Below are 12,647 nucleotides of genomic sequence, written 5' to 3' on the forward strand. Positions count from 1 at the left end.
CGATTCACATAATCAATTGCATGGAATCTTTCTGGCTTTAATCAAATAGGGACAAGATCCAACAGCTGCAATTCAAAACAAAGCCGGGGTGTTTTATACAAACCATCAAATGTTGCCAGTGTATCTTCTCTTTGGAGGTACTGGTCTGTGATTTCAAGTGCCATTTTGAACTTTAAATTGGTTTCCCTAAAGGAAGAAGAAACAAAAATTAAATGAGCAAATTTTGGAATTTAAGTTGGAACACAGGAGCAGGCACTGTAGCACAGTGGGCTGGTCAACCACTTGGGACACCCACAAGGGTGCCTGCGATGGAGTCCGGACTCCACTTCTGATCCAACGTCCTGCTAATGTGCCCGGAAGGCAGCAGGGATGGCCTATGCATGGACTTCTGGGTTCCTGGCTTCAGCCCTGGTATCGTGGGCATTTAGGGAGTGAACCAGCAGATGGGAAATCTCTCTCTCTCTGCGTGTGTGTGTGTCTTTCTAATAAATAAATAAAACTTTAAATAAAAGGAGTATAAAGGAACTCACACAAAGTAACATTAGGCATATCTGAAATTCAAGTCTTAAAAAATTAGCTTTTTCTATTTTCAAACTCCGTTCTCCTTGGAACTATAGGTTTGGATGAATTTATCTCCTGAACTAGGGAAAAATCCCTGACTGGGAGATGTCAGTGCCCTCCGCTGTTGACTACTGTGACAGTAGGGACGGGCCACCCACGGGCCTCCCCCCACTGGCACCCTATCCCAGCTGGAGCTACCAAGCCACTATTTGGGAACACACCTTCTTTTTTTTTTGACAGGCAGAGTGGACAGTGAGAGAGAGACAGAGAGAAAGGTCTCCCTTCCGTCGGTTCACCCTCCAATGGCCGCTGCAGCCGGCGCACTGCGCTGATCCCAAGCCAGGAGCCAGGTGCTTCTCCTGGTCTCCCATATAGGTGCAGGGCCCAAGGACTTGGGCCATCCTCCACTGCCTTCCCAGGCCATAGCAGAGAGCTGGCCTGGAAGAGGAGCAACCAAGACAGAATCTGGCGCCCCGACCAGGACTAGAACCCGGTATGTCGGTGCCACAGGAGGAGGATTAGCCTAGTGAGCCGCGCCAAAAATATACCTACTAATGTTTAATCACTCTAAAATGATTCTATAAGACATGTTTGTTACAGGCATTCTGTTTCGCCTACTGTCAACTTATTATTTTCCAGTGCAAACAACAGGATCTCAGGTCTGAAAGATAATTTTATGGGACTGGCACTGTGGTGTAGCAGGAAAAGCTGCAGCCCGCAGCACTGGCATCCAATATAGGTGCCAGTTGTGTCCCAGTTGCTCCGCTTCCAATCTAGCTCCTTGCTAATGCACCTGAGAAAGCAGCACAAGATGGCCCAAGTCCTTGGGCCCCTGTACCCATGTGGGAGACCTGCAAGAAGCTCCTGGCTTCTGGCTTTGGGTTGGCCCAGCTCTGGCCATTGTGGCCATTTGGGGAGTGAATCAGCAGATGGAAGATCTGTCTCTCTCGCTGCAACTCTGTCTTATAATCTTTTTTTTTTTTTTTTTTTTAAAGATGACTATTTGGGAAGGAAGTGGCAGCCTCAGCCCTGGTAAGTGGCATGGCTCGGCCCCTGTGCTGGACATGCAGGGGCAGGCAGGGACACACGCTCCCAAGGACGGCCTCTGACAGGCTGCACAAACACCCACCCGGGAAGTCCCATGACCTGGGGAGTTCTGACAGGCATGTGAGGGTTTCCTATCTTTGTGAAGCCACGGACTGTCTCTCTGATGGCAATGACAGCTGTTTTAGACTTGGGATCAAGTCATCAGCAGGTGGATCCCTGGGCAGGAAAGACCTTGCTTTCACCCACATGGTTTCAGCTGTCTGCCAAGCAGCAGGTGCACGTGTGGAGGGCAGGAAGCAGAACAGGGGGCAGCGTCCTGCCCGCCTCTTACTGGGGATCGTGGGCAGGCAGCTGCACCTGCCAGGGCGCCCTCTCCTCCTGGGCCATGTTGAGGTGGAAACAACACTTGCTGCATGATGTTTTGAGAAGATTTAAATAAACTAACACGTAAAGGGTCTACCATTTCACAAGCACTCAATAGATGTGTTGAGAACTGGTCAAAACCAGAATCTTATCCTCTCTTTGCTGGTAGCATAATAACCAAAATCAACAAAGAAACAATTTAAAATTGCCTACTGGCAAAGACCTGAAACCCTGTTCTGTTCTGTGAAGCAGACAATAGAATCGTCAGTCATTATTGCTGCTTTGTAGTCATTCCAAGTGGTTTGGAGCAGGCTCCAGCCTACACCCTCCTGACTGATCTTGCACCTTCCCAGAGAAGTGCAGAAAGGCAAGTTTAAAAGCTCCCTGTGATGGAAGGGGAAGTAGGTTACCCCGACACCGCTGGGCAGCCGCCAGGGGGCAGAGGCAAGGCCGCATCTCAGGGCTTCTTGTCCGGAGTGAGCAGATTTCAACGTCATGAATGCTCCTACAAAGGCCGGCTTTAAAACGGGCTCTCAGAGACACACTCACCCGTCCAGTTCCGCCGTTTCCACATAGCAGAGGCTGTTGGGCTCAGAGCTGGACAGCAGCAGAATGTCAGCCTGTGCAAGACAGAACACACCAGTAACACAGAGACCCCTGGGGCCAGCCGGGCACTGGGCCAGGGGGAGGACGAGGAGTGGAAGAGGTGGCGCTTGTTCACTTACGGGAACAAAATCATTCTTTTTCAGGCGGATGACGTCTCCAACTTGAATATCTTTCCACTTGGCAACTTTGAACCTAAGTATTACAAGTAATAATATTGTTGGGTTTTTAAAAGCATTTATTTATTTTCATCTACTTGAAAGGTGGAGTCACACACACACACACACACAGATTGACTGATTCGGTTTTCTGGCTCACTCCCCAAATGCCTGCAGCAGCCAAGGCTGGGCCAAGCTGAAACCAGGAGCCCTGAACTGCATCCAGGTCTCCCATGTGGGTGGCAGAAGATCGAATGCTTGAGCCATCACCTACATTAGTAGGAAGTTGAATTGGAAGTGGAGTAGCTGGGACTCAAACCAGGCACTCCAATATGGGAGTAGGTTAAGCTGTGCTTTAACCTACAATGCGCACCCCTTGAATGTTTTTCTAAGTTACAGGTCAGAGAATGATTGTTCTTTCTGGATGTCAAAGATTCTGGAAAATGTGTAAGTCACAGGGAAAATTTTGCTTTAAGTTCACTGTTTTCCCTTTTAATAATGGAACTTTATTAAGTGGTTATAAGAATCATAATTTCTGGGCCCGGCACTGTGGCATAGTGGGTAAAGCCACCACCTGCAGTGCCAGCATCTCACATGGGCACCAGTTCAAGTCCCAGCTGGTCCACTTCCCATCCAGCTCTCTGCTATGGCCTGGGAAAGCAGTAGAAGATAACCCAAGTGCTTGGGCCACGTGGGAGACCAGGAAGAAACTCCTGGCTCCTGGCTTTGGATCAACGCAGTTCCAGCTATTGCAGCAAATTGGGGAGTGGACCAGCGGATGGAAGACCTCTCTCTCTCTCTCTCTGCCTCTCCTTCTCTCTCTTTGTAATTCTGATTTTCAAATAAATTATCTTTTAAAAAAAGAATCATAATTCCTTAGCAACAATGACAGTGATGATATTTAAAAAGATTTTTTTTTCCCAATTGACACACAATATGAGAACACTTCAAAAAGTTTACAGAAAACAGAATTAAAAGATGTTTACTGGGGCCAGTGCTGTGATTTACCCAGTAAAGCTGCCTCCTACAGCGCCAGCACCCCATAAAGGCGCTGGTTCGTGTCTCAGTTGCTCCTCTTCGGGTCCAGCTCCCTGATAATGTGCCTGAGAGAGCAGTGGAGGATGGCCCAAGAGCTAGTGCCCCTGCACCCATGTAAGAGACCTGGAAGAAGCTCCTGGCTCTGGCCTTTGGATAGATACAGCTCTGGCCATTAAGGCCATTTGGGGAGTGAATCAGCAGATGGAAAATCTGCCTTTCTCTCTAAATTCCAAATAAATAAATTAATTCTTTTTTTTATAAAAAAGATAATTTTATTTGGGAAGGACGTGGCAGGCTCAGCCCTGGTAAGTGGCATGGCTCACCACTGTGCTGGACATGCAGGGGCAGGCAGGGACACACGCTCCCAAGGACGGCCTTTGATAAGCTCCACAAACACCCACTCAGGAAGTCCCATGAACTGGGGAGTTGGCCTGTGGTTCAAGTTCACTGTTCTGTTCTGACCGGCTCCTGGCTTCAGCCTGGCCCAGCTCTGGCCATTGCAGCCATCTGGGGAGTGAACCAGCAAATGGAAGACCTATCTCTGTGTCTCTCCTTCCATCTCTAACTCTGACTTTCAAATAAATAAATAAAATCTAAACAAAAATATAGGTTTATTTTAGCGCAAAAAATTTGAAATGCATGCATTGTAGGGTCCTCAAAACGTTCATAGAAAATGCATGTTATGAAAAAAACTATGAATCTCAATTTTTTTGCACTAAAATGGTTTTTTTTTTTTTTTTTTTGACAGGCAGAGTGGACAGTGAGAGAGAGACAGAGAGAAAGGTCTTCCTTTTGCCGTTGGTTCACCCTCCAATGGCTGCCATGGTAGCGCGCTTTAGCCGGCGCACCGCGCTGTTCCGATGGCAGGAGCCAGGTGCTTCTCCTGGTCTCCCATGGGGTGCAGAGCCCAAGCACTTGGGTCATCCTCCACTGCACTCCCTGGCCACAGCAGAGAGCTGGCCTGGAAGAGGGGCAACCGGGACAGGATCGGTGCCCTGACCGGTTGTCTCTCATTCATTTATGAACAAAAGAGATTTAAAATGCACTTGAAATATCTGCTTGTGCTCCAGTTTCTCCTATGAGAATTTAGCACACAACTCTGAACCCCAGGATTAAAAAAAATTGGCTTATTTTTTCAATAAAAGACATTGTAGCTGTTTTACATTTCAGTACCTCTAAAGTTGTGCATTAGGAATTTGTGTGTGAGTTTCACATTGCAAATGGATGAGTCAACCCCTTCTTGTCATAGCTTTTTGGGATACTGTGACATTCCTACATCCCTGAGAAGGTCCTCTGTGTCCTGTCCCACTGATGGCCAAGCTCTACGGTCTGATCCACCATAGGGGTTGCTGGGGCCACAGCCGTGTGGGACATGGACCCCAACTCCCAAATCCAAGGCAACTCAAACCAGTCTTCTCTGGTTAGGTCAGCCACTTGGAGGCTAATCCGAGCCTCCCACCACCTGTCACAGTGTTGAGTAAATGAGAGGAAAGGTGGCCTCTGGAATAGAAGCCATTCACCTGAAAGGGAAGAAGCCTTGCAAATAGGTATTTATAGGTTGGTGCCATCTATTTATGCATTAGACAATCGGGGAAGTGTGACTGTAAATCAGGTTATTTTCCTCTGTGTTGACATTTTAAAAGTGTTTGAATTGGGTTTTAGTCATTTTTAGCACCTGGGTTTGCAATTCGACCTTGAAGCTTTTGCTAAAAAACCCACTCATTACTGATGGTTGAGCTGGTACTTGGCTCACAATTGACATTAATTTCACACACATTAGTTAAGCATTTTCTGCATGTGGAAGGCAGAATAGTGCCCGTGAGACACCCACACAGATGATTCTAATAAAATTCACATCAAAATAAAAAAGATGAGAGGGGCCAGTGCTGTGGCATAGCAGGTAAAGCTGCCACCTATAGTGCCAGCATCCCATATGGGCTCCAGTTCGAGTCCTGGCTGCTCCACTTCTGATCCAGCTCTCTACTATGGCCTGGGAAAGCAGCCAAAGTTGGCCCAAGTGTTTGGGCCCCTGAACCTGCATGGAAAGACCCAGAAGACGCTCCTGGCTCCTGGCTTCAGATTGGCACAGCTCCGGCTGTTGTGGCCAATTGGGGAGTGAACCAGCGGATGGAAGACCTCTCCCTCTCTGCCTGTCCTCTCTCTCTGTAACTCTGACTTTCAAATAAATAAATCTTAAAAAAAAAAAAAAGAGAGAAAAAATTCCTCTGAAAATGCAGGGAAAAGCTAGAGGACTGGGGAGAGTGTCTAAACATAGAGTAGCCCCCCAATCCATAGAGAGACACCCCAAGACCCCCATGGATGCCTGGAAACACAGGACCAAACACTGTATTTTTGGGTCTGTCATACACATACATATCTACGAAAAAGCTTAATTTATAAATTCGGCACAGTAGGAGACTACTAATAACCAATAATAATAGAACAATTTTAATAATACACTCTAATACAGGTTATGTGAATATGGTCTCTCTCTGAAAATATCTTTTTGTACTGTCTTCACCGCTCTTGGGTTGATGGGCGATAACCCCCGTGGAAGTCCTCCACAGGTTCTCTTTCTCACACATGAGTTGCCTCTATCACTACTCTCGTGCCTTGGGGCCACCGATGAGCAAAATTAGGGCAACTGGAGCACAAGAACTCTGATTCCAGGACAGTTCACCTGGTAAGCAAGCTAGTCACGGAATGACTAATGGGTGGGTAGTGTAGACAGTGGATACATGACTAATGGGTGGGTAGTGTAGACAGTGGATACATGAAAAAAGGGATGAGTCACTTTACTCATGGGGTGGAGAGGGACAGAGCGAGTGTTCATCACGCTACTGACAATGGCACCCAGGTTAAAATTATGAATGAATTCTGGAATATTCCCTTGAATATTTTTGGACCAGACTTGATCATGAGTAACTGAAACCGTAGAAGGCAAAACTGCAGATAAGACCACAGCAAAGCTCTGAGGAGGCTAAGTTTGGGGATGGCAAAGATAAGAGTGGCACATTAGAGGGTGATGGGTGTCGTGTAGACGTCAGATGTGCTGATACACAGAGTGCAATCAGGCAACCAGCTAGCATCCAATGTGGGTAGGGCATCAGGACCACCAAGGGGAGGCACTGTCTCTGCACGGAGACCCTTGGTAAAGTCTACTTACTGGTAGACTTCTAACAGTTGTCTCTCCGTATGTTTCTAGACATTTCTGCAATATACCTATTTCCCTGTACTTGACTTACAGATTAAAGGCACAGTACCTGCCATCCTTAATGACTTCACACGTCCGATTGTTGATCTCCTTATCCATTTTATGGCGAGCCTTTAGAAAGGAGATGAGGAGATGCTGTTTACTTATCTTGCTGTGTAAGACATTGATGCCAACCTAAAGCAAGCTCCACGTCGTGCGTAGGAAGTGACATGCGAAATCCTTACCACATCGTCCACCAGGTCTTTGATTGCCGTGATGCCCAGCACCAGAAGCAGGGGCACGAGTGTGGTATACCATGCCAGGGTAGAGATTTGAGGAATTGCCTAAGAGAAAGAAAAAGGCTCATATATATATATATATATATATATATATATATATATATATATATATGTGTGTGTCTACAGCTGTTTACTTAAACTCGTTCATTCTAAGTCTAACCCACCATCAAGTCTACAGCCCGCAGGTCCTGAAGGAAAAGGCATTTAAGCACACAATCAACCTCCTCCTGGTGTCTCTGTCTAGCTTCCGGCCACCTGGAACACAGCCCAGAGGACGGTGGCTCCTGAAACTGTCTCATTACAACCTCCACACCAAGGTGGCTTTGCGACATGATACCTGAAAAGAGAACTGTTCTAAGCTCTTTGTGACAATCATCATTAGCTGAGACTAGCTGAGGGGGGATTAATCCTTTAACTTCTCTGCAGGGCATCTGCAGTGGGCTCTACACTGTGGGTGGCTCAGCCAGTGGTTTCTGGGGGTCCCACGATGGAGGCAAGGCCGGCAGTAGGCAGTGACTGCCTCTGAAAGTTAGCAGTCAGGTAGGGCATCTTGGGGGCATTGGAAGAAGGTGCTTCCTATGGGGGCATTGCTATTGGCACAGCCAAGAAAGGGGCTGGTCCTACGGGAAGCCTCAGCTCTATCAAGACAGCCTCCCGATTGGAATGGGAAATTTAATAAATTGAATGGGAAGTTTAATAAAGATCTCATGTAACCATTCTGACCAATCACCTCGTCACATAACGTAGTGGCTAAATGATAGGTTTTGGAATCAAACTCCTGGATGCAAGTCTTGCCTAGCTCTACCACCTACAGGTGCTGTGACTTTACCCAAGGCATGGCCCCTCACTGGGCCTCAGTTCTTCTCTGCAGAATGGAAGGTATGTAGTGCTTCCTACTACCTACCTCGTAGGGCACAAGAATTAAGTGAAATGATAATTCAGGCCAAGGACTGCCTGGGGTCATCACTACGACCCGGATTTGGATTGTCACATCTTATGAGAAGAGAATTGTGATGCTGTTAGGGGACAGACAGATCACTGCCCACAACACTGTGGCTATGTGGAAGTAAGGGACAAGGAGCCCATGCACCTCTCAGCAGTACTTCATAATCCCCACATGCCCGTCAAAATGCCCCTGCTGGTGACAGGACCATCCTCTACTGTCAAGTCAGCAGGGAGTTTTTTTCTAAAAAAAAAATTTGACAAAGAAAGAGAGAGAGAGAGAGAAAGAGAGAGAGAGAAAGAGAGAGAGAGAACGCTCCCGATCTGTTGGCTCACTCCCAAAATGCCCACAATGGTTGGGATTGGGCCAGTTTTCCTATATGTGTGGCAGGAACCCTACATGGGGGCCATCACTGCTGCCTCCTAGAGTCTACATTAGCAGCACGCTGGAGTCAGGAGTTGGAGACGGGAATCAAAGCGAGGTACTCTGACGCGGGGTGCAGGTGTTGGAACTGCAGGTCTTGAATGTTACCAAGGCCGTTGAGTGTCTGCTGTCCAGTGTCTTCTCTCCCACTTCCCTCCACCACTCCAGATATCCTCCATCCCCACCCAGACACACAGAGAGCCTTAGGGAGTGAATACCTGCAGGTGGGTCTATCTTCCAAATCCTATGCTTAATGTAAAGAATCTGATGGGGCTGGTGCCTCGGCTCACTAGGCTAATCCTCCGCCTGCGGCGCCGGCACACGTGTTCTAGTCCCAGTTGGGGTGCCGGATTCTGTCCCAGTTGCTCCTCTTCCTGTCCAGCTCTCTGCTGTGGCCCGGGAGAGCAGTGGAAGATGGCCCAAGTGCTTAGGCCCTGCACCCGCATGGGAGTCCAGGAAAAGCACCTGGCTCCTGGCTTCGGATCAGCGCAGCGTGCCGGCAGCAATGTGCCAGCCGTAGTGGCCACTTGGGGAGTGAACCAACAGAAAAACGAAGACCTTTCTCTCTCTCTCTAACTCTGCCTGTCAAAAAACAAACAAACAAAAAGAATCTGATGGAGCAAAGCGGATCAGTACATATCTGATCTGCATAGCAGTACAAAATGTGGACCCTGAGCACTAGTTAGGGCAATGTTTCCTATGCAGATGAAAGCCATACTCTCCAGATAAGTAAACCCTTTACCACAATAAGAAAAACATTCAGGAAAAGGAGGCCTTTTCCAGTGTAAAACTAGCTCACCAAAACATCAAGAAAAATGAACAATATTCTTGCAGAAATTAGGCATCTAAATATAAATGTGAAGGAAATCATCAAAGTCAGATTTAATTTATGATGCAAGTATTTTACAAATATAATTGAAGATTTCAATTTTATTCAGTTCAAAAATACCAGTTTTAATACTCACACCAGTACAAGTATGAAATTGAGTTGAAAATATATAGACTCAGAATTTATTTCCATTTCCCCCTTTCCCTGTTCATCTAACACTGGCTGAGCTGGTCCTGCACACCTACAGACCCTACTGTCCATAGAAACACTTCCAAGGTCGTGCATCTTCCTTATGTCCACAACTCCCATGTTAGGGAGCCATCATAATTCACGGCAGATTTAAGATAGCAAAGGACATTACCTGTAAGATAAGAAGGATCAGGAAATAGAAATTGGCTGCTCGCTTAAACTGCTCAAACAAATTCATTGGTAGGAAGGTCAGTGCGTTGTACTTGTATGTTTTAATTGCATTATTCTGTGGGAAAAAGCAAAAACATCACGCATCAATGTCACCCAGTTATGCCGAAGTCCACACATCTGCAAAAATCACTACACCCCATGGCCCAGAGCACAGGGACCTAATCTGTCCATCAGAAAGACGCTAAGGTTTCTTCTAAGCTCTTCATCCCATCCAATCTTCAAAGTGACTGCTGGAGAGTCTCACAAGATACAGGTATGAGGCGGTGACCACGTGGCCACTGCTGTCGGTGCCTCAATCCATCAGAGCCTCTTGGAAAACAGGGCAAAGGTAGATGTCACGATAAGCAAGGCAGGGACGGGGCACTTTTACTTAAGGAAGGATAAGTGCTACCATGTAAGAAACAGTAAGACATTGCTGTGAGTCCAACTGTGTCCTCCCAAAGACAGGGTCAATTCTTAACCCCTGACCTGTGCGTGGGACCTTGTTTGGAAATAGGGCCTTTGCAGATATACTCAAGGTGAAGTCGTGCTGGATTCCAGCGAATCCTGACCCAGTGGTTAGTGTCCTTGGAGGAGGGGCAAGGTGGACCCAGACACACATGGGGAGGAGGCCATGTGAAGAAATGGGAGTGGCGTGTGTGCAAGCCAAGGACTGCTGGCCACCACCAGGGGCTGGAGGAGAGGCATGGCCCCAGGAGGAGCCAACCCTCCTGCCACCTTGGTTTCAGATTTCCAGGCCCCTGAACTGTGATGGAGTAGATTTCTGTTGTTTTATGTCATGCCTTGTTTCAGTAGCTCAAGGGAATTAACACTGAAGCCCATACTTCTGAGGGATTCTTTGTAATTTATTACTTTCAAGCATAAGGCTTCTGTATCATACTGTTCATTCTTACATGAGCATTTTGGGGAGCTTTGCACACACACAGGGAAAATTTTAACGTACAAAATCCTGCTTTAAATCACTCCTGCCCACCTTCAGTGTAGTTAAACTTCAATAAAAATTTCATTTTGCAGAACTAACAACGATTGCCAACAGCCCCAGGCTAGTGAACGCCTTGCAAGGCAGGCAAAAAAGCACAAAGGTGGTGAACCCGATGGCGGCTGGAAAACACTTGGTTTTAATAAAAATAATTTAGGAGTCCACTTACTGCATATTTGCTCTCCTTGATACAAAAGAACTTCGTGGTCATAAAATGAGGTTGCTCGTGGAACTGTCGATCATTCGCTTTGACTTGCCACGTGCAATCTTTTGAAGAAGGAAGAGAAGAAAAAGTCAGTGAGTAGAAAAATAAGTACATTGTTATGAGCTGCATTCTGTCCTCTCCAGTTGCATATGCTGAAGTCCCAACCCCCCAAACCTCGGGGTGTACCCTCAGAGACATGGTCACAGCAGATGCGCTCAAGTTAAAGGGCGGGCGTCAGAGTGGATCCTAGTCCATCCTGACTGATGTCCTATACAAACGGGGGATGTGGACAGAGACAGGGGGACGATGATGTGAAGTCATGGGGAGAAGATGGCCACCTACAAGCTAAGAAGAGTGCTGGGGCAAAGATCCCGCCCTCACAGCCCTGGGAAGGTGTCCGCCCAGACTTCCGGCCTCCAGATCCGATACCCGAAGCATCCCTCCAGTAAACCACCCAGTGTGTTATTTTGTTTCTGTGGTGCTAGCAAACTAATAAACAGGCTGGGCCTTGACCAGCTGTGCATAGAACATGAGAATTCTGGTAGAGTGATCCGCACCTGAGCAAATCTAAACAAAAATCCTCAGAAGGTCACAGCTGCATTAAGTCAAATGATCTCTTCAGTCTTACGGACTTGGTTTGTAAAATTTATATCATAGGAAACGTTTAGTGAATGACCGACATCGAAGTAGCAGGGCACCAGCGAATCCATGTAACACAACAGGTCATCCTGATGACTTCCTTACTCGTCCCCCTGTGCCCTGAGGACCAAGGTGTCGGACCTGAGTCCACTTCACGTACTTGACCTCACACCCACACCCTCACTGTGTGGACTCAGCCCAGTCAGCTGCCAAGTTTAAGCTCCAGGGAGCTTTGCAGCGTCCACAGCTTCTCTGCCGCTGGGGAACGGTTCCTACTCAACAGGTGTCTCACAGAACATGTCTTCCCACCGCTTCCCACCCACCACTCTTCTCGTCTCGTTTTCCTCGGGGTGGCTTTCTCCAGGTATCAGAAGATGTCACCTGCTGTAGCTGCCTCTCACCAGTGTCTTCCTGACAACATCTCCCCACAGCCAACCACCTTCTCACTTCTGTTCTTATCACCCAAGTGATGGCTCTGGGTGCTGACTGCAACCTGGAGTTCTCCCGGCTGCCCCATGCTGGTCCCTTGCTGCCTGTCACAAAGCCCAGTGTGTCCTGGGGTACCACCCCAGCTCGGACAGCCTGGGATCTGCTCAGGTCCTCCACTGGTGGCCTTTTGATCCACATGCATTTACCCCACAGCCGAAGCTATCTTCCTGTGTCCAGGGGGAGATAGAGCTATGGGCAGAATGTACGGCCAATGGCGAGCGTCAAGTATAGCTGCTGTTTGTCCTGGTCATGGCCAGAGATCTTTACAAGCTTCAAGAGAGCGAGCCTGGTTAGCTCTGAGGCTGTTGTAGACCGGTGACAGCTGGCCATGGTGACCCAGCCAGGCCCGGGCTGCTCTTCACAGTCTGTGGCCGATCAGGAAAGCAGCTCAATGACCCGTAGCAGAGGCAAGGCCCGGAGGCTCCCCACGGAGTCAGTTGTGCTTGTTGATCATGCCT

At 47.8% G+C, this 12,647-nt stretch overlaps 1 protein-coding gene across 1 annotated transcript in view; it reads right to left on the reverse strand.

The window, feature by feature from the left end:
* Positions 1-12,647, reverse strand: part of ATP8B1 (ATPase phospholipid transporting 8B1) — a 126,292-nt gene that overhangs the window by 37,384 nt on the left and 76,261 nt on the right. Inside the window, exons 3-9 of the mRNA XM_062201728.1 lie at positions 11,026-11,123; positions 9,819-9,932; positions 7,209-7,307; positions 7,034-7,095; positions 2,697-2,769; positions 2,521-2,591; positions 104-186 (exon numbers count right to left, since the gene is read on the reverse strand). Of these exons, the coding sequence (XP_062057712.1) occupies positions 104-186; positions 2,521-2,591; positions 2,697-2,769; positions 7,034-7,095; positions 7,209-7,307; positions 9,819-9,932; positions 11,026-11,123 (600 nt within the window). The remainder of the gene's footprint in view (positions 1-103; positions 187-2,520; positions 2,592-2,696; positions 2,770-7,033; positions 7,096-7,208; positions 7,308-9,818; positions 9,933-11,025; positions 11,124-12,647) is intronic.

Source organism: Lepus europaeus, chromosome 9, assembly GCF_033115175.1.
Source record: "Lepus europaeus isolate LE1 chromosome 9, mLepTim1.pri, whole genome shotgun sequence".
Lineage (NCBI taxonomy): Eukaryota > Metazoa > Chordata > Mammalia > Lagomorpha > Leporidae > Lepus > Lepus europaeus.